Source organism: Nansenia antarctica (genome assembly GCF_963989245.1).
Source record: "Nansenia antarctica genome assembly, chromosome: 8".
Classification (NCBI taxonomy): domain Eukaryota; kingdom Metazoa; phylum Chordata; class Actinopteri; order Argentiniformes; family Microstomatidae; genus Nansenia; species Nansenia antarctica.
The window spans coordinates 42,636,493-42,660,532 of record NC_137678.1 but is presented as its reverse complement, the minus strand read 5'-3'; the positions used below and the strand labels follow the sequence as shown (position 1 = coordinate 42,660,532).

Below are 24,040 nucleotides of genomic sequence, written 5' to 3'. Positions count from 1 at the left end.
AATAAAAGAATATATAGAAAATAAATGTACCACTTAAGAAGCTGTAAAAAAAACAAAAAACAAACAAAACAAAACACGTAGAAATCATGTCTTCTTTATAACGGATACAATGGAAAGATTAAGATATCAAGACTGGAAATGTGTACCTTATTTGTAGTGGCACTGAAGACGAGGGGTCCTGTACATTCAGCTAAAGGACGCAAGTAAAGACCGAACAGGCTCGCTTCCTTTGTGTATTTACAAACGTTCAAGTCACTAGATGCAACAAATCTATTAGGACGGAACCTGAACACACCTCAGGTTAGGGTTCATGTAGGAATGGACAACATAGACACTCCAAGACCAAGGTACCTGGGGTTTATGTTCTGTCGAGGTACAAGAGGGCATGTGGAGACGTCATTGGCATAGTAAGGCACATGTATGGCTAACTAAGACACTGGTATTCGTATTGATAAGGCACAGGTACTGAAATTCAAAAATGCATAGCTAGATAGTTGGATGTCATAGCAGGTACTAAAGCTGCATTCAAGTGCTCCTCGGAAATAGGGAACTTGGACATGTCACTCATGAACCTTCCCACTCAGAGCTATCTCAGAATTAGCCAATAGGACGCTCTATGTAAAATGCTACACAGAATCTGGGTGGGAAGGTCTGAGTTCCCAAGGAGCATTTAAATGCACCATTAAACACCGCTACTATGAGACGAGGAGGAGGAGCCAAGCATGGGTACTTGGGTAGAGGATGAGGGGTTGAGGGCAGAGTAGAAGAGGCTGCATGCTCCCATGATGCTAATCGATGCTAGCCACCACCTGATCATCACGGACCATGCTAGAGAGAACAGCGATATTACGGCTATTTAAACCGCAATGTGATTTTCATCACTTAGCTTAACGTGAACAAATATCTCATGAATTTGTTCATCTATTCTGACAACAACACCAAGTTTGTCCTCTTTAGCATGGCCATCTAGTGACCACTGCCTCCTGGACTGGTCCCAGGTCCAGGGTGAGTGGTCTGGTTGTGGTGGCATTAGATAGGGGCAGGGGCCTGGGCTCTGCCTGTCCCTTGCTGGGCAGAGTACTTCTTGGAGTGCCAGCGGGTCTCCTTGTACACAAACCATGCATTGCCTGCCCACACAATCATGTTCAGGTAACCAAACACCTGTAGAAACAGACACAGTGATCAGTCAAGTCAAACTGAGACCAGGTGCTCCAAAAACACACCATTCACTAAACCCAAATCCACACTCCAGGGCTGAACTGAGCTGAGCCAGGCCGAGCTGTACTGGGGGTAGTTGTGGTTACACACCAACCAAAGCTGCTGAAACAGAGCTGGCATAGACCATGTGAGAGGAAAATACCAATATGTGACAGCAGCTGGTGAAACCGGGAACAAGTCGGCAGCCCATCAAATGTTCAGACTTATTCTGAAAAATGAAAATGAATTTCAACGTTGATGAAAGTCAATGACACACTCGCTAGTCGACTGACACAGCTTGTTTTGTGAGCCTGCTAACAATGTAAAGTAGTATTATAGTTAACAAGGTAGTAGTGGGGATCACTCACCGAATCCATTGCATTACAATATTTTGGCTTGACTAGTGAGTGTATCATTTATTTACATTTTTCAGAACAATTTGATTAGTTGATTGCCGACTTGTTCCCGGTTTCACCAGCTGCCGTCACATATGGTTCGGGTCAGCCCTGTAGTGTGTAAAGGTAAAGCTTTATGACCACTGACCATTGACAATGACCGGCAGGTGGTCAGAATGATTTCGCTCATTGGTGTGTATATAATCAAGCCACTCACCACAGACACGTTGAGGGTGCGCATGTTGGAAAACTCAGTGACTTCGCAAGCCACGTCTTTCTCCCCGCAGAGCGCCAGGGTGGAGGTGATGCCCGCGGTCCCAGTGGCATCTTTCACATTCTGCAGGCCCTTGGCCCAGGCAGACGCACACACCAGCCAGAGGAAGGAGAACGCCGCCGTCAAGGCAAAGTCCTGTTGCAGAGAGAGGGAGGAAAGCGTCGTGGTCAGACCAGCACAACATCAACTTCTCTGTGGGCTATTCCTCTGGAGACTCAAGGGTGTAGATAACTGTACAAGGTTTCCAACAGCTTTGTTTTGGCTGTCCCTGTGGGAAAACCCCTTTTTGTTTCCACATAGAACCTTTTCTTTTTTTTCAACAATATATTTATTGAGTTTTTTGAAAAAGATGAAACAAATCTTGAAAATAAGTAAATAGTAATAATTATATATGTATATATGTTACGGTACATGTGGGAAGACGGTACATGTGGGAAAACTAGGGTTAGGGTTAGGTGCTAGGGTTAAGGTTAGGGTTAGGGTTAGGGGTAGGGTTAGGGTTAGGGTTAGGGATAGGATTAGGGTTAGGGTTAGACATGCCAGCATGTACCAAGTCGACGTAGCACCTAACCCTAACCCTAGTTTTCCCACATGTACCGTCTTCCCACATGTACCGTAACATATACATACAAGCAAATAACTCACTAGAATTGCCATACACATATAGTACGTACATTGATGGAGAGGCAATCATATAACTGAGCTCATATATGCACATACAAAATAAAAGGGAGAGAAAAAAAAAAAGGAAAAAAGAAAAATGAAAACTGAGAAAAAACTAAAGAAAAGGGTACATTGCAACAGATACATTAATGATATCCAACTCCTACTCTACTCCTGGTCAATTCACAACAACAACTGCCGAATGGTTTATTACAGAGTTTACAATTGTTCACGCCTAGATTCCTCCATCCAGTGTGATGAGTCCTTGTGCTCCAGATATTTTATGAATGGGCCCCAAATACTTTGGAATCTTTCCTGCCTCATAGAACCTTTTCTAGAGGAAACCTAAAAGTAATTCTCCTTTAGGGACAGCTGAAGAACCCTTTATTGTTCTAGGTAGCACCTTTTTTGTCAATGCTATCAAATCAGTACTCACAAACATGGGCCCAAAGTCTGAGTCCTTGTAGACGTGCATGTAGCCCAGGTAGACCAGCAACACCGCCATAGAGTACAGGAAGCAGATGATGGCCACACCCACAAAGAACTCCGCCGAAGAGGCGGAGTCGCCCACCAGGTGTGTGACGGCCACAGAGTGGTTACACAGAGTCCTGTTGCTCTCCACCAGAGGAACCTGGGTTAACCTGGTCAAACGCAACACAGGTCAAAACTACATGGTTAGTATTTCTAACTAACGAGGTTACTGTATTAACTATAACATAACACAAACAACATTAGATAGATAGACTTTTATAGTAAATTTTACGTTTCACATGCAAGGCTTTTTTTTTTTTGGGGCGGGGGGGGCAATTTTCTGTGTGAAGTTTAACCCTGCATTTATAAACATCTGGACCATGTCTAATTCAGGGAACAATACAGATAACGCTCTCCCTCCCCAAGGCTTTCAAGACTGGTCTCCACTGAGAATGAGCTTTGCAGCTGTAACACCAAGAGCATTTGATCCCCTGGTTTAACCAAACACATCCTCATTGTACATACATGTACAACACACTTACAAACTCATCCAGTGGAAATTAGGAAACAATCTATCGGCTGCTCTGACCTCTAAAGTCCCCGTCCCCCACCCCTCTCCCCCGCCCCCCCCCACACACCTACTCTCTCTTTACACATTATCTCAACAACAACCTTTGCCTGCAGGAAATCAGATGAGGCTAACGAGGCCAGGGGTAAGAAGGTTGAAGAAAGTCATCATTCGGCAAGTGGCCTTGACTGGCATCATTTACAGCCTACATAATTATTGTTCTACTGCCCCTTTCTGTCATTGTCTTTTTAGACTATTTTTGCTTACAGTACCAGTCAATGAATGGGGAAGTGTGTCCAAACTTTTGACTGGTACTGTATATAGTGTTGTTTATTTCATTGTTTTTTTTTTATATTGTTGTTTGTATCTTTATGTCCTATGCACCAACCACACCAAGTCAATTTCCTGTATGTGCGAATATACTTCTGAATATAATTCTGATTCTGATCCTGATCTTGAGTGGCACTCACCTGAAGGGGTAAACAAACGTGGCATTCAGCGTTTCGTTCGTCCCTTCGCAGAAGATTGATACTATGTTCCTCCCCGAGTACCCACCGCAGCTTCCAAACGCAAATATGGCGGTCAACTGTTTGAGAATGAACAAGAGAAATCATCACACATACTGTTAGAGCTGCAGCAAACAGAAACAGCAATAAAACAGGCTAGGTCATCAGTTCCTTCAACAAATCAGACTTAAGAGTTAAGGTATTCTATACCTATCTAGTCTCGCTTGCAAAGACTCATGGGCCCCTTGAAATATCACACACAACAGTAATCATCTCTCAGGAACAGACTATGTCATATGTTGTACTCTCTTAGCTGATAGTAACGGGCCAGGACAGATCTCATGACAGCACAGATCATAACAGAGCCTGCATTCAGCATTCAAACGGAAAGGTTTTGTAGCAGGATTTGGTTTAATTTTAAACCTATATACAACATTTATGAATTATCCTCTGTGTGGTGTGACACCATTCCGCCTCAGCGCAGCAGATTCTAACGTATGAGGGCCATATCTCATGATTCGGACCCTGTAGCCTACTGTGGGCTGCTGAAGCACCTCCATTTCACAGTGGCCTCTTCTCCAGATGTTCCTCCAGATGTCACTGCCTGACACTTCCTGTTTACCAACCACCTCCCTGGCTACTCATGTTTCACAGTACAATTAACCATCAGTCAGCGTGCGTGGAAGAGATAGCCATCGAAAGGCCTGGGTGTGTCAGATGACTGGGTGTTGCTGCTGTGCATATCTCTGAGGATTGCAACAGGAGAAAACTGTTGAAAGCTGAATTGTTAACTCAATTTTGCTAGTGCATAGCCTACACAGGATTCCTTTGATCAAGTTATGCAGGAGCAGGGAGTAAACCTGATTAATGATTACCTTCCCAAAACAATGTTTCTCTGGACGAAGACATGCTTTCTAGAGTATTCAACCCACTGAAAAACAGAATCATAAGTCCAATAACCTGTCAGATTTGAGGGCTGCGCCTTTTTTCTTCAACTGAGCTGGCCAGCTATCTCTATGGCAGTGGTACGCTTGACACAAAGACAGTTGTCACTAAGATAATCATTGTATGCTGCTAGGTATCTGTCAAGTCAATTATTACAGAGAAATTAATATGTAACAATTGTCTTTAATTTGAAGGGCAGCTATAGGGCTTTTACAAGGACATTTCTGGCCGAACCACAAACTCATACTGTAGACTTTCAGTTGCTATAAATTACAGTAAGTGCTAGATTATTATCATATTCTCATTAATGCATAAAAAAAGGCAAGAAAAGACAAAGAACTGGTCCATGCATACCCTAACTGATGGATAACCAGTGGTTTACCCTAACTCTGAATGAAATGCAGAATAAGCGTTGTGAAATGAACCCATTCTCAGGCCAGAGCCCCGAACTGGAGTGAAACCCCCGGGCTTGTATTAGAACTGAGGAGTAGCGGACCACCTCCAGTCGGATCTGAAACCAATGACTTACCCATTCCACAAGTTTGATGAAACCTAACGGTTCTTTGAGAGGGCCCAAGTTCAGTCGAAATCCCGTCATCATCTCCTACTCCTCCTCGCCACCCTAAATGTTTTCACAACGAAAATGAAGATGGCAAAATCACCGAACTTCATGAAAAAGAGTTTCAGAGTGACGTGGATCTGCGGTCCGCTCGCTGCTGGTGCTGTCTGTCCCTCCCACGCAAACGGAGGCAGAACAGTAAGTGGAGAGGGGGAAAAGCTGGAAAACGCGCCCTTTACAAACAGTGTAAGTTTATCATTCTCTAAAATGACTGCATCTGCTACTACTCAACTGAAACAAGTCGTGACGTTAGAATTATAAGGTTCTATCTCCATTTTTGTCAAAATTGAGTTTTTTTTTACATAATCTGATCCATTAGGTGTTTATTAATGCCTGTGTGGTGTTATTTTTAAAATGTTGACATTTTTGAGTTAGTAATTAATCAAATACAAAGGTTCCATCTCACAGAACATAATGGAATGTAAAAACTTTGACGCTCAATATCTCTGAACTGCCCTAAACGGAGATAGAACCTTATAATTCTAAGCTCACGAAGTGGCAAGACTTTTGATGATTGTATACCGATTTTAGAAGCACCAGCCCACTCTTGAAAACGACACTCGCGAATGAATAAAAATGAAGATTAGAAAGTAATCGGTAGGAAGTTTGGTTTCCGTTCTTGGCAGACCTTTCCGTGATATCGTCTCTTCCCACCAAAGCGCTGCTCACAGTCGGTCCTCTGGTTGTGATTATAAGGTCTTCGGTCTCTTGTTCAAGTCGCTGTCATTCATTCATTCATTCAGCCACCGGGAGCTGTTAGTCATACGATATGACTTGAGACACACCGAACTACCGACACCACAGAAAGTAACGATAGGTTACCTGAAATCATAAGAGACCGTACAAATGAATAGAGAACACTGGAAAGAGTAAACGATCATGTTTTTTATTTTATTTAAACGTTCACACACAAGTTCTAATTGTTCTTCAAAATGTGAGTTAAATAATTGAATTAAATGCTTGTTGTGCATTGAGGAAACGGACTGTTTTTACAGCAGCTAGAAAGGGGAATGGTTTCGCCTTTTCCACTGAACCATAAAAAAGTCAAACATTTCAGCAAATTGACGGGGTGGTATTTTTAATGTGTTGACAACATTGATTGCAACCGTAATGTTAGTTAACATATCAGATACGTTGTGGGAAAGAATTTGGGACAACCAGCATATACATACAAAAACCAAAAATAGAATTCACCAATATCACACTCTCAAGCATTCACACAAGACTATACACAAACATGTGCTACAAGCTGACCACAACAACAGTCATACTACAACCAACCAGTTTGGAGGATTCTGTTGTTATAAAATGGGCATTAGACAAAGAAAATAATAACAGATCTATTCCTCCCGAACCTGCCCTCCCCCTCATCGAAAGTAAGTTGTTATATACACAAGTGAGAAGGCAGTTTGGCCACATCATTGTAAATATAGATATTTACTGCAATAATTCTGGCAATAATAACCATTGTTATACAAAATAATGATTTTTGAGGTACCAAGACAGTATCAAAATAGTAAAATCAAGCTCTACTAAAATGTCCCCATCATTTAAAAACAGCGAGAATCTCCTTTTTTGTTCTCGAAATCAAACAAAACAGATGGTTAACAGGAATGAGTAATAGTACACAAATAAAAAGGTGACAAAAACAGAGAGACTAGACTATGGCATTATTTTTTCTTAGACAGTGTTTCAGAAACAGGATTCGCTTTTCAATCTTCTTGGCCACATTTGAGCAGTCTTATCTCATGCGGGGCAAAAGCTATATTCTGTTAATATAATAATATTATTATTATTATTATATTATTATTATATTCTCTTAAAAAAAGGCCAACAAAGTTAAGGAAGAGTGCGCTCACCCCTGATCGGCAAATGCATTTGCATAAAGGAATACAATAATCCTTTAAAGGAAGAAAACTGTCAGCGCACACACAGACATTCACATTCAGCAACATTTAACATTTACTTCTCAGTCCTGCCGCCACACAATGTTCTGTTACTTTCATTAACATAGTATACACACAGCATCTCCTTTCCTGCGAAGATCTGTGATCAATTATAGCGACACTTGGTCATATACACACCGTTAGATAACCGTAGTTAAATGATTTACATACTATGATATCATTTCGTCCATCACTAAACAGACAAAGCTAAGTAGATTCTGACATTTTTAAACAGCTCTGTACATAAAACACAGGGTACAGTCAGTGTGGATGTGTCCTCTTCTCTCTCTCTCAATCACATACTCATCTCAATCACAGCTCTCTCTCTTTCTCAATCCTCTCTCGCTCTCTCTCTGTCTCAATACTCTCTCTTTCTCCCTCCCTCCCTCCTCTCTCTCTCTCTCTCTCTCTCTCTCCCTCTCCTTCTCCTTCTCCCTCTCCTTCTCCCTCTCCCTCTCCCTCTCCCTCTCCCTCTCCTTCTCCCTCTCCTTCTCCCTCCCTCGGTGGGGCTTTCAGGTGTGGGTTTCGGACATGTGTGGGTTTCTAATCTCCTCCTCTCTGGTGGAGGACAGTGCTTTGTAAAGGGGGGGGGGGGGGGGGGGGGGGGGGGGGGGGTTGGGGGTTATTAGTAGCGCTCTGCCTCCACTGGGGGTAGCAGCCGTTCGGGGTCAGGGGTGAAAGGGGAGTGCTGCTACTCAGTGAGGGAGCTCCTCCAGCTCCGTCTCTATGAGCCGGGCATTGTCTCTGACGTCATCGAACGTGTACGTTTTGACGATCTTCCCGTTCTGAAACACTGTGTGCAGCAGGTCCTACAGGGAGAGAGAGAGACACACACAAGAGGGACATTATTAAGTTCATTTTATGTCGCTACATTCTTTTATGGTCATCCTCCTAGGTACAATGGGGAAGGGGCCAAAGCAAGGGTTGATTTTGGATTGGGGGGGGGGGGGGGGGGGGGGGCGGAATATAATAATATAATATATGCCATTAATCTGACGCTTTTTGCAGTGTAAGTGCAACTTACGTTGCAGTGAGCGCATACATTTCAGTATATATGGTCCCAGCGGGAATCGAACCCAGGTCCTGAGTGTTGTTAGCGCCGTGCTCTGCCAACTGAGCCCCACATGTATGTCATGTCATGTGCTGTGCTTTTACCTGACCCACGCGCGTTTGCATAGTGGCTTTGTTTACCACACCTGTGGCAGGTGACTCCATATGCCATTGAAGATTTTCCACACGTCTTGTCATGTTTTCCCCTCGTGAAGTATTCTCCCTCTGAAAGGTCTGTTTAGGTCTTGTTTTCCAGCGCGTAAGATGTTCAAAGCGTTAACTTACTACTCCGTACTCCTCCAGATCCCCCTTTCCCTCCTCCAGGGTGACGAAGTCGCCGCTCTGCGTCAGGTGCAGAGACAGACGGCCCTTCTTTGACCGCTTGTTGGGATCCGCCACCGGGTCTTTGAACACGTTCACCTATGAATGGAACATTCCACATGTACATTCAGTTTCAATTGTCTTTTTCAGTGTGAAGGTAGTGTGTGTGTGTGTGTGCGTGCGTGCGTGCGTGCGAACAGTCCCACGGCTCACCCCGAGCCCGTTGGTGACCACGTAGCTGCACTTGAAGGAGCAGTTCAGCAGGTCCCTGGTCAGTTTCTGCAGCAGAGCGCCGCCGGAGCCAAAGGCGATGTTCTCAATGCTCCACTTGTGGTCCTTCATCCCCTTCACTATCTGGAGACAGAGATACAAACCAACTGGAACACATGTATATAATAATAATAATAATAATAATAATAATAATAATAGGGTTAGGGTTCCAATCATTCTATAATCATAATTTAATAATTTTTTCATTTAAAGGCAATATTAAAAAGATGGGTTTTTAGTCTTGGCTTGAACATATTTGCTGAGTTTGCATCCCTAATGTAAACTGGCAGTGCATGCCACAATTTGGGTGCATAAAATGAGAATGCAATATAAGCAATAAATGTGCTTGTGTGTGCGTGTTTATATATACAGTATATATTATTTTATTTTTTTGGCATTTAGCAGACGCCTTTGTACAAAGCGACTTACAACAAATACATTTGACTATTGTCTACATTTGAGGTAACTGAATAATCTATCCACCAGTCATAGTAGGATAAAGTCATCTATGCTCAGGCCTGGGGCCAGTGGCAGACGTCGTGCAAGAAGAAGGACGATAAAATAAAACTAAACCTTTCTTATTATGTATGGGGAAACAGTACAGGGGGGTTTAGTAGACGTCTCAGGAGGGACCGTTAAGGTGTAGCCTGAAGATATGGGTCTTCAGCCTACGGCAGTGTGTGTGTGTGTGTGTGTGTGTGTGTGTACCTCTTGCAGCGTGTTGATATCCACTCCATCGCCCTGTATGACCCTGATGTAGGGCGGCAGCACCTTGTAGCCCTTAGAGTTCTCCGTAGGCAGGAACTTCTTACCCAGGATCTCCAGCACCTGAGGAGAGGAAGAAGACAAGAAGGTCAGAGGTCAGACAGTCACACAGGAGCTGCTGGCGGGCGCTCGGAGAACACCGTCTGGTGCTTGTTAGGGCTGGGCCCATATTCGACATTATGGCACATTATGGCATTAAGAGAGGGCCGTGTTCAGGTCTAGAGGCGCTTGAGTTCCGTCTCGAACGCGCCGCCAACGTCTACCTCAGCAACTTGTGTGCGTGGCGGAACTGCTGCGGCTCTCACGCTTGCCTGCGGCTTCCATACAGACAGGGTTTCTGCTGCGGAGCTGCTACTGCCAGCCCTGTCTTTGTACATTGAGACCTTGATAATGGCCATCAATAATATCATGTTTCATTTCACTTCATTATAAATTGTTCTGGGTTCAGTCTCTGCTGTCATCCATCCTTAATGAGCGGCTGGAAAAGTGAAACGGTTATAAGCAGAAAGCAGTCACGTTTTTGGTTACCCTCTTTCAGAGCAAGAGTATTTAATTACCTCAGCAACACCTACTACAGTATAATAGCACCTATACAGCTTTTAATTTGAAACACATGACCGTCAACAGACCATTTTCACGTGCGCGGCAATTAAACACACACACTCTTGAGTTAAGTCGAGTTAGGCCTGTAGTACCTTCAGGACTGTGTCTAGGGGGTTCCCAGAGTCGGGGCGGACCACCAGGGGTGCGTCAGCGCTACGGGACTCGATGAGGCTCCTGAGGTCCTCCCCCCAGATCTTCTCACAGGCGTTGTAAATGTCGTAGCTGTCACTGACGATGGACACAGGCACGTTGGGGAACTGCTTCACGATGTGCTCAAACGCATCCCTCTCGTGGTCCTTACCCCACGCAGTGATGGTGCTAGAGAGAGAGGGGGAGAGAGAGAGACTGTTGAATACCGGGTTAAGCTTCAGATCCCTGGTCAGTCCTATATGAAAATCCACCACAAGAGGGCGTCTGTATCAATGTTTTGAGACTTAAGTGACAGACTCTAATGGCCATTGGCCAAACTGTTTTTTGTAACACTTTTAATTCCAGATTAATTTGGCTGTTGTTACTAACAATTCCTAATTGAGATAATATGCGTAGAGCCACAGAAAGGTTTCTGGAGACTTGTGTATTAATTATTGAACATTCTTCACCTTTGAAAGTGTCCAGTTTTTTTTCTTCTTTTTCAAATACAAATTAAACACATTTTGACCCCAGGCAACAAAAGGTGACCATTTTTTGAAAGTGGTTATAGACTTTCTATAGGCACTGCACAGGTATGTCTTAATATATTTAGCATGACATTCTTCACTTATTGGCCAATTGTGAGACAATGTACAATGGTGAAAGAAACGTGACTTTTCAGAGTATGAAATCCGTGGAATGGGAGATTATGTAAGAGGACAGCTCTGGCCTTTCCCAGAATGTACAGAGGCAGATAAAGGGAGCATTCAAGCAGCAGTAACTGCCCTTGTGTACAGTAACTCTGCTGAATACATACATATTTGTGTATGTGTGTGTGTGTGTGTGTGTCTATACACATTGTTATCAATAGCCTTGACAGAGACACGGCACATGACAATATATAATGCCAACATCACATCCATCCATCCCTCCCTCCCTCCATCCCTCCCTCCCTCCCTCCCTCCATCCCTCCCTCCCTCCCTCCCTCCCTCCATCCCTCCATCCCTCCATCCCTCCCTCCCTCCATCCATCCCTCCCTCCCTCCATCCCTCCCTCCCTCCATCCCTCTCTCCATCCCTCCATCCCTCCCTCCATCCATCCATCCATCCCTCCATCCATCCCTCCCTCCCTCCCTCCCTCCCTCCCTCCCTCCATCATAAGGAGATATGGCGTATGGAAGCAGCCTCATCTCTGTACCTGTGTTCGGCTGCAGGCACAGAGAAGCCCGGCACGGGGTCCTTGGTGCCGTAGTACTTCTTAATGACCCCGATGCCGGCCACCGTGTCTGTGCCCTTGAAGTTGACCAGGTGGGCGGAGGCCCCGATCCCTGCGGTCTGAAACCAGAAAGAGGGGGGTTTGATTTTGGATCTTTATACAAGCCTGAATCTATTGGCCACTATCCATTTTCTGGAGTACATTGATGCATAAATGCAGGTAACCTCTTTGGGATATATATACTCATTTCTGTAGGCAGTGTGTATCTCTCTGCTGTGATTGGCAGAGTCTGCCAAACACGTTTCCTAACAGATAATAAAGTGTTCTAGTATTCTAGTCAGAGGCCCTGTCAGGGATATAGACTTTTTTACGTTGGCGCCGGGCCGTACCTCTTGTGAAGACACTCCTCTGTAGCCAAAGTCATGCAGCTTGTACTCCAGCTTCTCCAAGTTCCCAGAGGTCGCCAGGAGATACTGGGCCAGGATCTTCTTCTGCTCCCGTGAGTTGGTCGCCACGGTGATGGGGTACCAGATCTGGACCAGGATGGTCTAGGTAGAGGGAGGCAGAGGGGAGGGGGGGGGGAGAGGGGGGTAGAGGCGTGGTCATTGGTTAACAAAAAAGGTCAGCAGGCGAGGTAGTATGAGCTGCCTAGCTAGCTAGTACACAAGTCTGCACACACACACACACACACACACACACACACACACACACCCCCAGTGTAGTCAACCGGAACTTGAACCCAAAACCAACCCCTCTTTAGACCGGGCCCTTGATGCTGCTGGGTACTGGGGTGTGCTGGACAGGCTCAGGGGGGAGCTGAGGCATGGGGCAGATTCCCTGGGAACGCTGCGGGGAGAGGAGCGCCCCATGTCAACATGAGGGGGTCTGCCTAGGGGGATTCCGCGCGCACCCGGGCCCAGGACCGAGTTACCTTAGCTGGGGGCCGCTGCCAGGGACCGTAAGGCCCGTGGCTTTGTTTAGGTCCGCTCATCGCTGAATGGGGCGAGTCAATATTATCACACCGTGTCTGAGCGCGTGTGTTTTAGGCAAGACTTCTTTCGAAAAAGCGGAGGACATGTGTGCGTGCGTGGTGTGTGCATGCATGCGAGCGCATGTGTGTTTGACCTGTCTGGAGGCTCACACACGCACACACACACACACCATGAGAACCCAGGAGGGAGGGTCATGCGTTACGCATGGGTGACCTCCTCCGACTCCAAACAACAGGAACTGAAGTTCCATCCAGGTTCTACCGCCGTTCTACGTAAAACTCTGGCTACGCCTTCATGTATGCGCTGTCTAGAAGATATCAAACTAATGAAATTAGATAAAGACAATACGTTAAGGAATGTCAAGGAACGTGGCTTGGGGTGGTCCAGTGGTCTAGCACCGCGGTCTACAGCGCACACATATGCCCATGCCGGCATGGGTTCGAATCCGGCCCCATGCCCTGTTGACATATCCTCTCTCTCCCTTCTTCTCCTCACTTTCCTGTCTGTCTTCACTGTATCTGTCCAATAAAAATGTAAAAATATGAGTGGGACTGCCCCACTCAGAAAAGATTACTTAAAAAAAAAAAGGAATGTCAAGAAACTGGAGCTGTAGTGACAGGGGGAGGCAGCAGAGGCCAGTCCAGAGCACGGCGGTGTGGCGCAGATCAGAGTCACATGCTCCCGAAGCCAAAACAGAATATATCCTCTGTGTTCATGTGACATGAGGGAGGGCTTGGTCGGCGTACAAGAACTCTTTGGCCTCAGGATCCTGGCGGGGGCACCCCCACACACGTGCGCACACACACACACCAGGAGAGCGCTATATTGCTTATACCAGTCCATTCCTTTTAAATCGTTTGACATTTTTTATTTACCTTTTAACTTCCCCTCGCAGACCAATAAAGTACCTGTCTATCTATGGGGGGGGGGGGGGGTTATACACTTCGGGGGAGGGTTGAGAATCGGACCGCAGCCAGAGCCATCAGCCAGTGTCTCACTAGAGCAAAAACGGAGATAACAGAGATAACAAGCCCAGTGTCCCTGGCCTGGTGGCCCGGCTCCAGCTCAAGGACGCCAGGCGGAAGGCCGCTACATTTATCAACCGCCAAGAATGAGAGTGATGTGCTGCTGCGGCGCCACCGCCCCGCACGGCCCCGTTACCCTCCAGGGTCACGCCAGACCAGAAGAAGAGGACGACGCGCTGCTTCAGAACATGAGCTTCCTCCTCCTGGGGTATAAACCACTAGAGCAGCGATTCCCAACCTATGGGTTACCCTCTGGTGGGCCGCGAGGGTACTGCAAGTGGGCCGCCAAATCATGGGCACCACTAGAGATCCTCCTGCTGTATAAACCACTAGAGATCCTCCTGCATAAATACATATAAATATATTAAAACAAAATGTACTAAAACGTTTTAATTAAAAATAAATATTCATGGTACTATATTTTTTTCTTTAAAACCTTTAAAAAATGCATCATCAGTGTGATACTACTAGGCCTACTGCACTATATGTATGATGATTGTATGATGATGCACATGAAATATCCAATAAGAATAAGAGAATAATGTTGAGACACCAAAAGAAATTGTAAGTGTGCGTAAAATGTGTGTGTGGGCCGCGAATGCTTTAGAGATTTTTAAGTGGGCCTTGAGTCCAAAAAGGTTGGGAACCGCTGGGCTATAGAGATACCCTCCTCCTGTTTAAACCACTAGAGATCCTGCTGTGTAAACCACTAGAGATCCTCCTCCTGTATAAACCACTAGAGATCCTCCTGCTGTGTAAACCACTAGAGATCCTCCTGCTGTGTAAAGCACTAGAGAGATCGCCTGGAAACAAACCATCCAGCCTTGACACACACAGACGGTTCTAGTAAATGACTGATGACTGTCAACAGGCGCAGAGAGAGCAAGGAGAGCCAGGGTACCACGGTAAAAGGTGACCGCAGGGAGAGATTGTCCCTCCAAAAGACCTCTTCATCTCCACTACTCCCAGTTTCTCTGCTGTAAATGAATTAATAAAATAAATAAATAATAATCATAATAATTCTTCCTTCTTCTAGCATTGTGACAATGGCCCTTGGTCATAGCATAGATTTATTCTTCGTATGATGACTGATGGATAGATGATTCACTTACTTAATACATGTGTATTTGTTGTAAGTCGCTCTGGATAAAGGCGCCTGCTAAATGGCAACATTTAAACAAACAAAAAGATTGATGATTGATGGCTCTCATCGTAAATTCAGTTGATTCGATCCAGCCGAGTCACTGTGACAGCTGAGGCATCATGTTATCAGTGACAGCGGAGGCATCATGTTATCAGTGGCAGGACGGCATCATGTGATCAGTGACAGCGGAGGCATCATGTGATCTGAGACAGCGGAGGCATCATGTGATCTGAGACAGCGGAGGCATCATGTTATCTGAGACAGCGGAGGCATCATGTTATCAGTGACAGCGGAGGCATCATGTTATCAGTGGCAGGACGGCATCATGTTATCAGTGACAGCGGAGGCATCATGTTATCAGTGACAGCGGAGGCATCATGTGATCTGAGACAGTGGAGGCATCATGTTATCAGTGACAGCGGAGGCATCATGTTATCAGTGACAGCGGAGGCATCATGTTATCAGTGACAGCGGAGGCATCATGTTATCAGTGACAGCGGAGGCATCATGTTATCAGTGACAGCGGAGGCATCATGTGATCTGAGACAGCGGAGGCATCATGTTATCTGAGACAGGATGGCAGGCCGGTCAGGAGGAGACAAGTGAAGGTGACTTGGGGCGGCTGTGGTGCAGGAGGTAGAGCCGGCGTCTAATGATCGCAAAGTCGTCAGATTGGTGGTTCGAACCCCGGCTGGCCACATGGTCGAGGTGTCCTTGGGCAAGATACTGAACCCCAAATTGCATGGTAGCTTGCCGCCATGTGTGTGTGAATGGGTGAATGAGAGGCCATTGTAAAGCGCTTTGGAATAAGGCGCCATATACATCAGTCCAGACTCCATTTACCATTTGACTATTCTCTATTCAGGACCAGGCCCGATCTCAGCAGGGCTCCTCTGAACAAGACCCCTTGGTCTCAGTAGGACCTCCCCCTCCTGCCTACAATATATTGTATCAAAAATGTATCTCATCAGACAGCCACAGGGATTGGATAGTTAGTAGGCCTACAGGTCATAGTATGTCTTCCAGTAGTACAGTACAATACTACCAGAGTAGCAGTAGTAGGGTGTAGGGTCGGGCGACTTCAACATTTGGTTTTTACGGAAGACAGAGGGGTGGTAGCAGAGTTTTTGATTGACGGGTGGTAGCTTGCGCTAAATCGACTGCTCAAGTGTGGCCCCCTCTAGCGGTTGTGGTCCTAAACGACCACACAGAGCGTTTCTGGCCCTGCCTCTCTCTCACCTCCACCCAGTTGGTGAGCCAGTAGCACTCCGGGTCGGTGCTCTCCACGGTGAACAGGACGTTGCCCCGGGGGATCACGCTGCCCTCCGGCACCGCCTTGATCTCGATGGGCAGGTGGCCGTCGTACTTCTGTAAACAAACAAAAACAAACAATTGTTAGACAAGCTGAAGCCACTCCCTCGCCTTAAGGAATAAGTAAGTTGTTACCGATATACTTTGAGTTTTTAAGTAAGTTGTTACCGATATACTTTGAGTTTTTAGACCATACAAGTGATACAAGTCCCAAAATGTCATGCCTCAGTATCTGAATGAAGTTGTTTGAGTAACTTCAAACTGACCGTGTCAGAGCGTACCTACAGTGCCCTAGGCAATCAAAAAAAAGACGCAACAAAAAGGTGTCATGTTTTTTTCAGTGACTGTCAAAAACTAGAAACTTACATTTCTACTTTAAATGTTTACTTTTAAAATAAAATAAAAAAGATCCCCAATGACATCATAGTGAATGGTGTTGCCATAAATCTAATACCCATCCATCCTTAGATCTACATGAAGTGCCTAGGCAGTAGGGGCAATAGGGGTGTGGAGTAGATGTGTGCTCTATGGAGTAGGTGGTAGTATGGAGTAGAGGGTAGTAGGCAGTAGGGGTGTGTTTAGCATCGGGCAGCATCCGTACCTCCAGAATGTAGGTCCATCCTTTGACGTTGAAAACGTCATCCTGGAAGTGTTCCCTGTACACCTCCTTAGCCTCCTGGATCTTCTCCGTGGTCACCACCTTCCCTGGGGGGCGGGGTTAAAGCAAGACAGAGACAGTGCCGGTTGATATAGGAGGTAGAGTGAGAGAAAGGGAGAGAGAGAGAAATGGAGAGAGAGAGAGCGAGAGAGAAAGGGAGAGAGAGAAATGGAGAGAGAGAGAAGGGAGGGAAAGAAAAAAAGAATAGACAGAGGGGAGAGAGCAAGGGTAAGGGGGGGAGAGAGGGGTAAAGAAAGGAGAGATAGAGAGTGAGAGGGGGGGAGCAGCATTGGAATCCCACCCTCCTGTCCATCCCTATGTTATTGAATTAGGAGCATCTCTCACTCTGTGACAGTGAGTCTTTGTCCTCTCAGCACGGCGTACACACACTCAGTCACTCAGCCTCTGCTGGCCTACACACACACACACACACACACACACACACACACACACACACACAAGCAACTAATCAACCACACGTCATCTCACGTTCAGCATGACATGGTCAGCCCAACACACTGAAGAAGAGAGCTACAGAGCCAGAAAAGATGCCTGACAGCTCCCTGTTGCGATGAAAGTAACAAGCATAGTAAAATTAAAAAATAAACAGAGTTTAGTTATTCTACTCGTCGAGTTCAGGCTGTTTTCAGTACTATGATTGTTCTGAATCAACGCTCCTGAATCAACGCTCCTGCAGCTGGCCTTTCTATTGCAGAGGGGTGAAAGAGCAGATGTTCCTTTGTCTCCCTGCTCGCTCCCTCAGCACTCTCTCTCTCTCTCTCTCTCTCTCAGCACCTACCTCCCCACCATGAAATACATCTCAGATGGGGGGAGGGAGTATATATTCCCCTGGATTCCTGAGGTGGGATGTCCCAGCTAAGCCCCCCAACAACAGCTGCTCAACCCCCCCCCCCCCCCCCCCCAGACTGACTGAGGGCCGGAATAGTACGTTTGGGGGCCCGTTCTATTCCTTAATGTATGTAGTAAATGTAGTATTGGTGGGGAAAAAGGGCTGTAGCCCAGTCTACTACGCCAGGGCTCTACAGTGCGACCATTTCACTCGCATTTGCGACTAAAAATACATCTGTGCGACTAGAGAAATAAATTCACGAGCACACGTGCGAGTACCGTTTTATTTTTTTTATTTTTATTATTCTAAAAATAAATCTGCGCGAACCGTGTGGCCACATTTTAAGCCGTCAGCCAGCCCGCTACGACCACGGGAAGTCATGTTAAAAGTGAAGTTACTTCTGTTAAACTGGCGCTAAGCTAACATCGCTAATCGCTAACTCCCTCCTGGGCCTTAAAGAGACAAGCGCCCTTTTCTCATCTCAAGCTTCATTAGCTCACCACATCTACAGATTTGGTCCCACACACTCCAGATTTGAACCCAAGGTTACAACCAGGGTTAACTACCCAGGGTAGAAAGTAGAAAGCTCTCAGACCTTCAGAACCCATTGAAAGTAGTGGAGGTACTCCAGAAGTCAAAATGCATCTCTAATCCTAGGAAACCCTAGGAAGCAAGTTGCCTAATGGCATGAAAATGCAACATGTTGTACTTGAGTGTGGCAGAGAGGTGGGACCCCCGGGGATGGTGGTGTGCTAACAGCTAGCCGCCGCAGAGGCACCGTGCTGGGCTGGCCACCTCCACATGTCACCACCCCGGGCAGCATGGGGCTGGGGACTGGTCATCTGGATGTGGGGTAGTTTAATACCCCTAGATGTGGAGTTGTCTGGCCACCGTGTGTGACTGATGTAGCCTGACCCAGCAGCAGGGAGGTGGGCAGCATGGAGACAGACCTCTGCATGGCCTGGCTGGGCTGCTAGCTGACAGACCTAGCCCTAAAGCCTGGCTGGGCTGCTAGCTGCTAGCTGACAGGCATGACATGGATGAATGAATGAACATGCTGCTAACCAGGAGAACTTGACACAGCTAGTTACCATAATACAATGCCATCAACTCTGCGTCTAGTAGGGCTGTAGGCATGGGCCAATGTGTGATTTTGGTGCAAAAATTGCAAAATCACCAATAAAAATGTGTTATAATTACATTTTTCACTGTGCTCCTAAATTTCTTTGTGTGCCCCTAACATTTTTCATTTAAAGGTTAGCGTAGAGCCCTGCTACGCTGTAGAGGGGTTTGTCATCCTTCTTAGCCAAGCCTCTGCCATCAATCTTACACACTTGAATCTCAGGGCCGTCACATGAGAGTGATGCTGCTGTGAATCAGTCATTTCTCAAACACTAGAAGGGACTTCTGGTGAACTGGCTCGTAGGAAATGGTCAAATAAATCAAAGTCTGTCAGACTTCCAGATCTCAGGACAGGTTGGAAACATGTTGAACAAACTGATTCTGGGGGTGAATTTAAGGCCTATGCCTGAGGAAAGGGAGTGATTGGCACACTCAATGTAATCCTTACCTTTTAAGTATTTGTGGAGGATATACTGCAGCCCGTAGAAGACAGTTTTGTCATACTTGACTTTTCTGTTCTTGGTGGAGTCAGTTTTCCTCTCACGACATTCGAAATAGGAGTACACTTTACTTGTGTTCGGTGGGTACTGCTTGTAATGTGTCACCTGGAATGAAATAGAAATAGGAGAGACAACATCAATATCTACAGGACATACATTTGTGTGTGTGTGTGTGTGTGTGTGTCTGTGTGTGTGTGTTACTGAGAAGGGCTCAAGTTCTTTAGTATGGTCTTGACCGGTACACTTGGTATTTTAAATATATATGAATACTATATATGAAATATAACTGATTTCCCGCGACCCTCCAAGTTTAATAAAAGATTAAAGAAAATTAAAATAGACGTGCCCTCAGGCGTGGTGAAGTCAATACACAGTCATTTTCTTTGCTAACAGACGTTTTGTAACGACCAGGAAGTTGCGTTTCACATCATAATGTTGTGAAACAGCCTAGTGAAATGTCAGCCCCTCAGAGTATAATTAGTCAGACAGACAGACGGACAGACAGACAGACAGACAACAGGGAGTATAGGCTGCCATATCGTTGTGACGTTGTGGGAACAGGGTCAGTAGGCTGGGTGGTGTGTGGAGGAGGACTGAGTCTCAGATGAATGAATGAATGGTCTTTATTGTCATTGCTATAGTACAGGTACCAAACAACGAAATTTAGGAGGGTGCACTGCACTGACACTACTGACACAGCTCAGAGTCAGAGAGGTGCATCAGGCAGAGGCACGTCTGGGCCTGTCCATATGGACAAACAGGGGATCTTCAACTAAGAAGATGGACACACCGATGACTGTTCCCACCTGCCAACCAATTAAAGACCGCAGCCCCGCCTCTCAGAGTAAACCACGCAGTGAGGTGAACGAGAGATTTGCGCAGGAACAGCGAGTGACAGGAAGTCCGGATGTCGACCGAGGTCACCGTCTCATCGACTGAGGTCATCGTCTCTTCCCCAAACCATCAGTGGTATGCACGTTAAGCCAAGAGCGAGCGAGCGTCTCAACTGACAACAACCTCCCGTGTGGCCCATAGTGCACTGCTTTTGACCAGATTCAACCGAGAAAAGAAAAGGTAGTGTACCTGCCAGGTGTCACCGGTTTCAGAGAGAATAGGGGGATGTCACTGGGGATGCCGGCCTTGGCACTGGCACTACGTGACTAGAAATGAAATGAAATAGAAATAGGAGAAACACCATCCATAGACCATATCTACAGGATATGTGTGTGTGTGTGTGTGTGTGTGTGTGTCTCATCACCTGGGGTGAGGATGGACACTGTTGACCGGAGAGAGAGTTCCAATGTTGAAGCTCTGGGCTGAGGGTTGAGTGCAGCTCCCCCCCCCCCGGGACTCTCTCTCCTCTCAAACAGATGCGACACCTTCTATTTCTGATGCCCCTCCAGCAGAGAGACTAGCCTAAAAAGCTCAGGCATACTTTGAGAGGCCGGCTAAGCCTGGGTAGCTAGGTATCACCACCGAGACACAGGCATGTGTGCTTAATATGCGTGTTGTAGGAAAACAGAACATTAATTTACCGGCTGTGTCTCCAGATGGACCTCTAAATACAAGCAAACAAAGAGAGATGAGCAAACAGACCACTTATGCTTTTGTTGCTAGCTTACGTATGGTCATAGTTGTATCTCTCTGCAGTGACGTTTCTGACCTCTTTTGCTCTCTCTGTCTTTCACTCTCTTTGTGAATTCAGGTTCTGAATGTGAGTCAGCTTAACAATTCCACTGACCTGTTCCCTGTCCCTTCTCTAGGCCTTAGTGGCATGAAGCCAGATGGACTAAGTGAAGTTAGTGTCACGCGCGCACACTCACACACATCCGTGGTGATGCCCATATCTACTGTGCATGCCTGGATCTCCTGGGAGAGAAAACACTGTGTGTCAGTCAGTCAGTCAATCTCTCTCTCACACACACACACACACACACACACACACACACACACACACAGCCTGACAGATGTATCAGAGCACTGATGTTATCGGTCAATATTGGCCTTTTACAGAAATGTCTATATCTATTCCTGCAATAGTGTGGAATATGGCACATCACCGAAAACGTGCGTCAGCGTCACATTCCGAAATTACAGAAAATGTGTAATTGGGTTTAAACCAACCATTACTGGAAATGACAGTGGTTGGCAATGGCAACCAGAAAGTGCAGGGGGTATTCTTACAGTATGTTTTAAGATTGCCTTTCACAGATGATTTTTGTATGTTTTTGTAAATGAAATGCAACTGAGTATAACAAAAAATAATTCGGTAGAGAGATGATCAAACTGGATCACAGCAAGTCAATATTGAGAGATGGACTCTGTTCCTGTTCAGAAATCGGAGGACAGGCTCATTGTAATCATGGAATGTATGAGGAATTGTATCAAACACACATGTTTAAATCCATTCCTCATTCCATTGCATGTATTACAACGAGCCCGTCCTCTGATTTCTGCCTCCACTGCGATGAGTCACAATATGACTGAGTATATTATACTGTGCATGATATAACAACAATCATTAGTATATTTAGTGTAACAGGCCAGATCCATCAGGTCTTCCGTTTCCCTCCCTTTCTCAGTTCACTCCATACCCTAAGATGTTGCCCTGAGCCCAGTTATCAGATGTTGCCCTCTATGCCACACACACACACACACACACACACACACACACACACACACACACACACCCAGTCATGTTTGCTTCCCATAGATAGACCATAGAACAGCAATCACACCAAGAACCTGGTTGAATGACCACACATAAATCATAATTATGTCCCTGGTAAAGACAAGAGACCAGTTCTACTAACTAGATGCTTTATTCTATAACACGAAATACAATAAGACTGTAAGAAAACCATGGCAAAATATGTGATGCAAATAACGAAATAGAATCAATTTACGAAAAACAATCAACACTCAATACATAAAAAGGAGCGAAATATATAATATAGCCAGGCTACATATTTTGGTGTGCAGCCGCACTCCCCTTCTTGTCGTAAATGACCGAAAAGTGTTGCAAAGGACAAGCCTCGCAGCCAAGTTTCGCTTTTGATTCAGGACATTTGCACTGCATTGGAACAAATGAAACATTTGCAAATGCAACATTGGAACAATGCAAATGCATTGGAACAAATAATGTCTGCTCTTTGGCCATCCCTGGGGTTGCACAGCCCTCCATTCAAGCAAAGCTACCGCCTTTTCAATTAGCGATCACTCCCCCCCCCCCCTCTCGTCTTATTCGCTAGCATGTGGGCTAACTGCTAGTAAGTAGCATCACCAGAGTACTTTGCAAAAAAAGTCAACGTGAACATCATTGTGTGGCGTCAAACGTCAATTCTCTGGTGGTCATTTCGTTCATCAATCACGAATCAAAGCAAAGGACGCTTCTGAATGTGGTACTCCGTTCCTTCCTACCTGCCCTCTCTCCTCCCATTTGGCCTAGTGAACAGACAGACAGAGAGCGACCAAGGCAAAGCGTGATGGCCTTGGAAGATGAAACCACCTTGAGTTATTTTCTGTTTCATTCATGGACCTCTGCACGGATTCAACCCGCAGCCTCTGCTCGGTCGCACCAACAGAAATGCGTCGACCACACTCACCTTATAGGAATCGGTAGCCAACAATATATTGAAATCGGCGTCTCTGTGCTCCATCTTCCCCTTGGTTTTAGTCAGTCGCGTCTGTCAGTATCGTTGCGATGTGCTGCCGGGGGATTCACAACCTAGCTCCGTCGTCGCTGGGGAAGGACCGTGGACAAACAGAGGGAGGTGGGTCTTAATCCCAGACCTCCAATCACACGAGCCCGCAGCGAGCCAAGCGGAGGGGAGCGATGACGTAGTATTTGTGGGCAGGGCTAAATCACGCAGCGAGCCAAGCGGAGTCGAGCGATGACGTAGTGTTTGTGGGCAGGGCTAAATCCAACCGCGCAAAATGACAGCGATGCTTTCTTCCCTGTTTACAGTTAACGTGACGTTGGAATTATAAGGTTCTATCTCCATTTTTGTCAAAATTGAGTTTTTTACATAATCTGATCCATTAGGTGTTTATTAATGCCTGTGTGGTGTTATTTTTTTAAATGTTGACATTTTTTAGTTAGTAATTCATAAAATACAAAGGTTCCATCTCACAAAACATAATGGAATGTAAAAACTTTGACGCTCAATATCTCTGAACTGCCCTAAACGGAGATAGAACCTTATAATTCTAAGCTCACGAGTAGGCTGTCGAAAGAACGACCTAATCATTATAGGCCCTATACATTATAGCCTATAAGAACATATCGACCAAAAAAATATTATAGCAAATGTTCGTTCACTTGTTTAGCGAAAGGCATCGGTGACCTGTCAGATGTTCCCTTGTCAGATGACACCATGAATGTTTTACAGCTTTTGCAATTATTCTTAATAACTACAGTTATTGTTGTTAATTATTGTCAAGCATGTTATACCCTTGTTCATACACGTTTGGGAAATATTAAAACAGGGATCATGATATT

The 24,040-nt window shown here is 45.7% G+C and overlaps 2 protein-coding genes across 2 annotated transcripts; both read right to left on the bottom strand.

Moving 5' to 3' along the window:
• Nucleotides 1–1,029: 1,029 nt before the first annotated feature.
• On the bottom strand, nt 1,030–5,620 carry sypl1 (synaptophysin-like 1; the record flags this gene model as incomplete). Its single annotated transcript, XM_080537804.1, has 5 exons — nt 1,030–1,161; nt 1,810–2,001; nt 2,966–3,170; nt 4,039–4,154; nt 5,549–5,620. 5 exons carry the CDS (start codon nt 5,618–5,620, stop codon nt 1,030–1,032), a joined length of 717 nt encoding a protein of 238 aa, XP_080393930.1.
• A 2,659-nt stretch (nt 5,621–8,279) lies between these two features.
• nampt1 (nicotinamide phosphoribosyltransferase 1) lies at nt 8,280–23,198 on the bottom strand (the record flags this gene model as incomplete). Its single annotated transcript, XM_080537595.1, has 11 exons — nt 8,280–8,393; nt 8,920–9,054; nt 9,169–9,309; nt 9,934–10,053; nt 10,686–10,911; nt 11,920–12,056; nt 12,327–12,485; nt 16,338–16,466; nt 17,011–17,114; nt 19,488–19,644; nt 23,145–23,198. The coding sequence occupies 11 exons, from the start codon at nt 23,196–23,198 to the stop codon at nt 8,280–8,282; spliced, it is 1,476 nt and encodes a 491-aa protein (XP_080393721.1).
• Between the last annotated feature and the right edge of the window lie 842 nt (nt 23,199–24,040).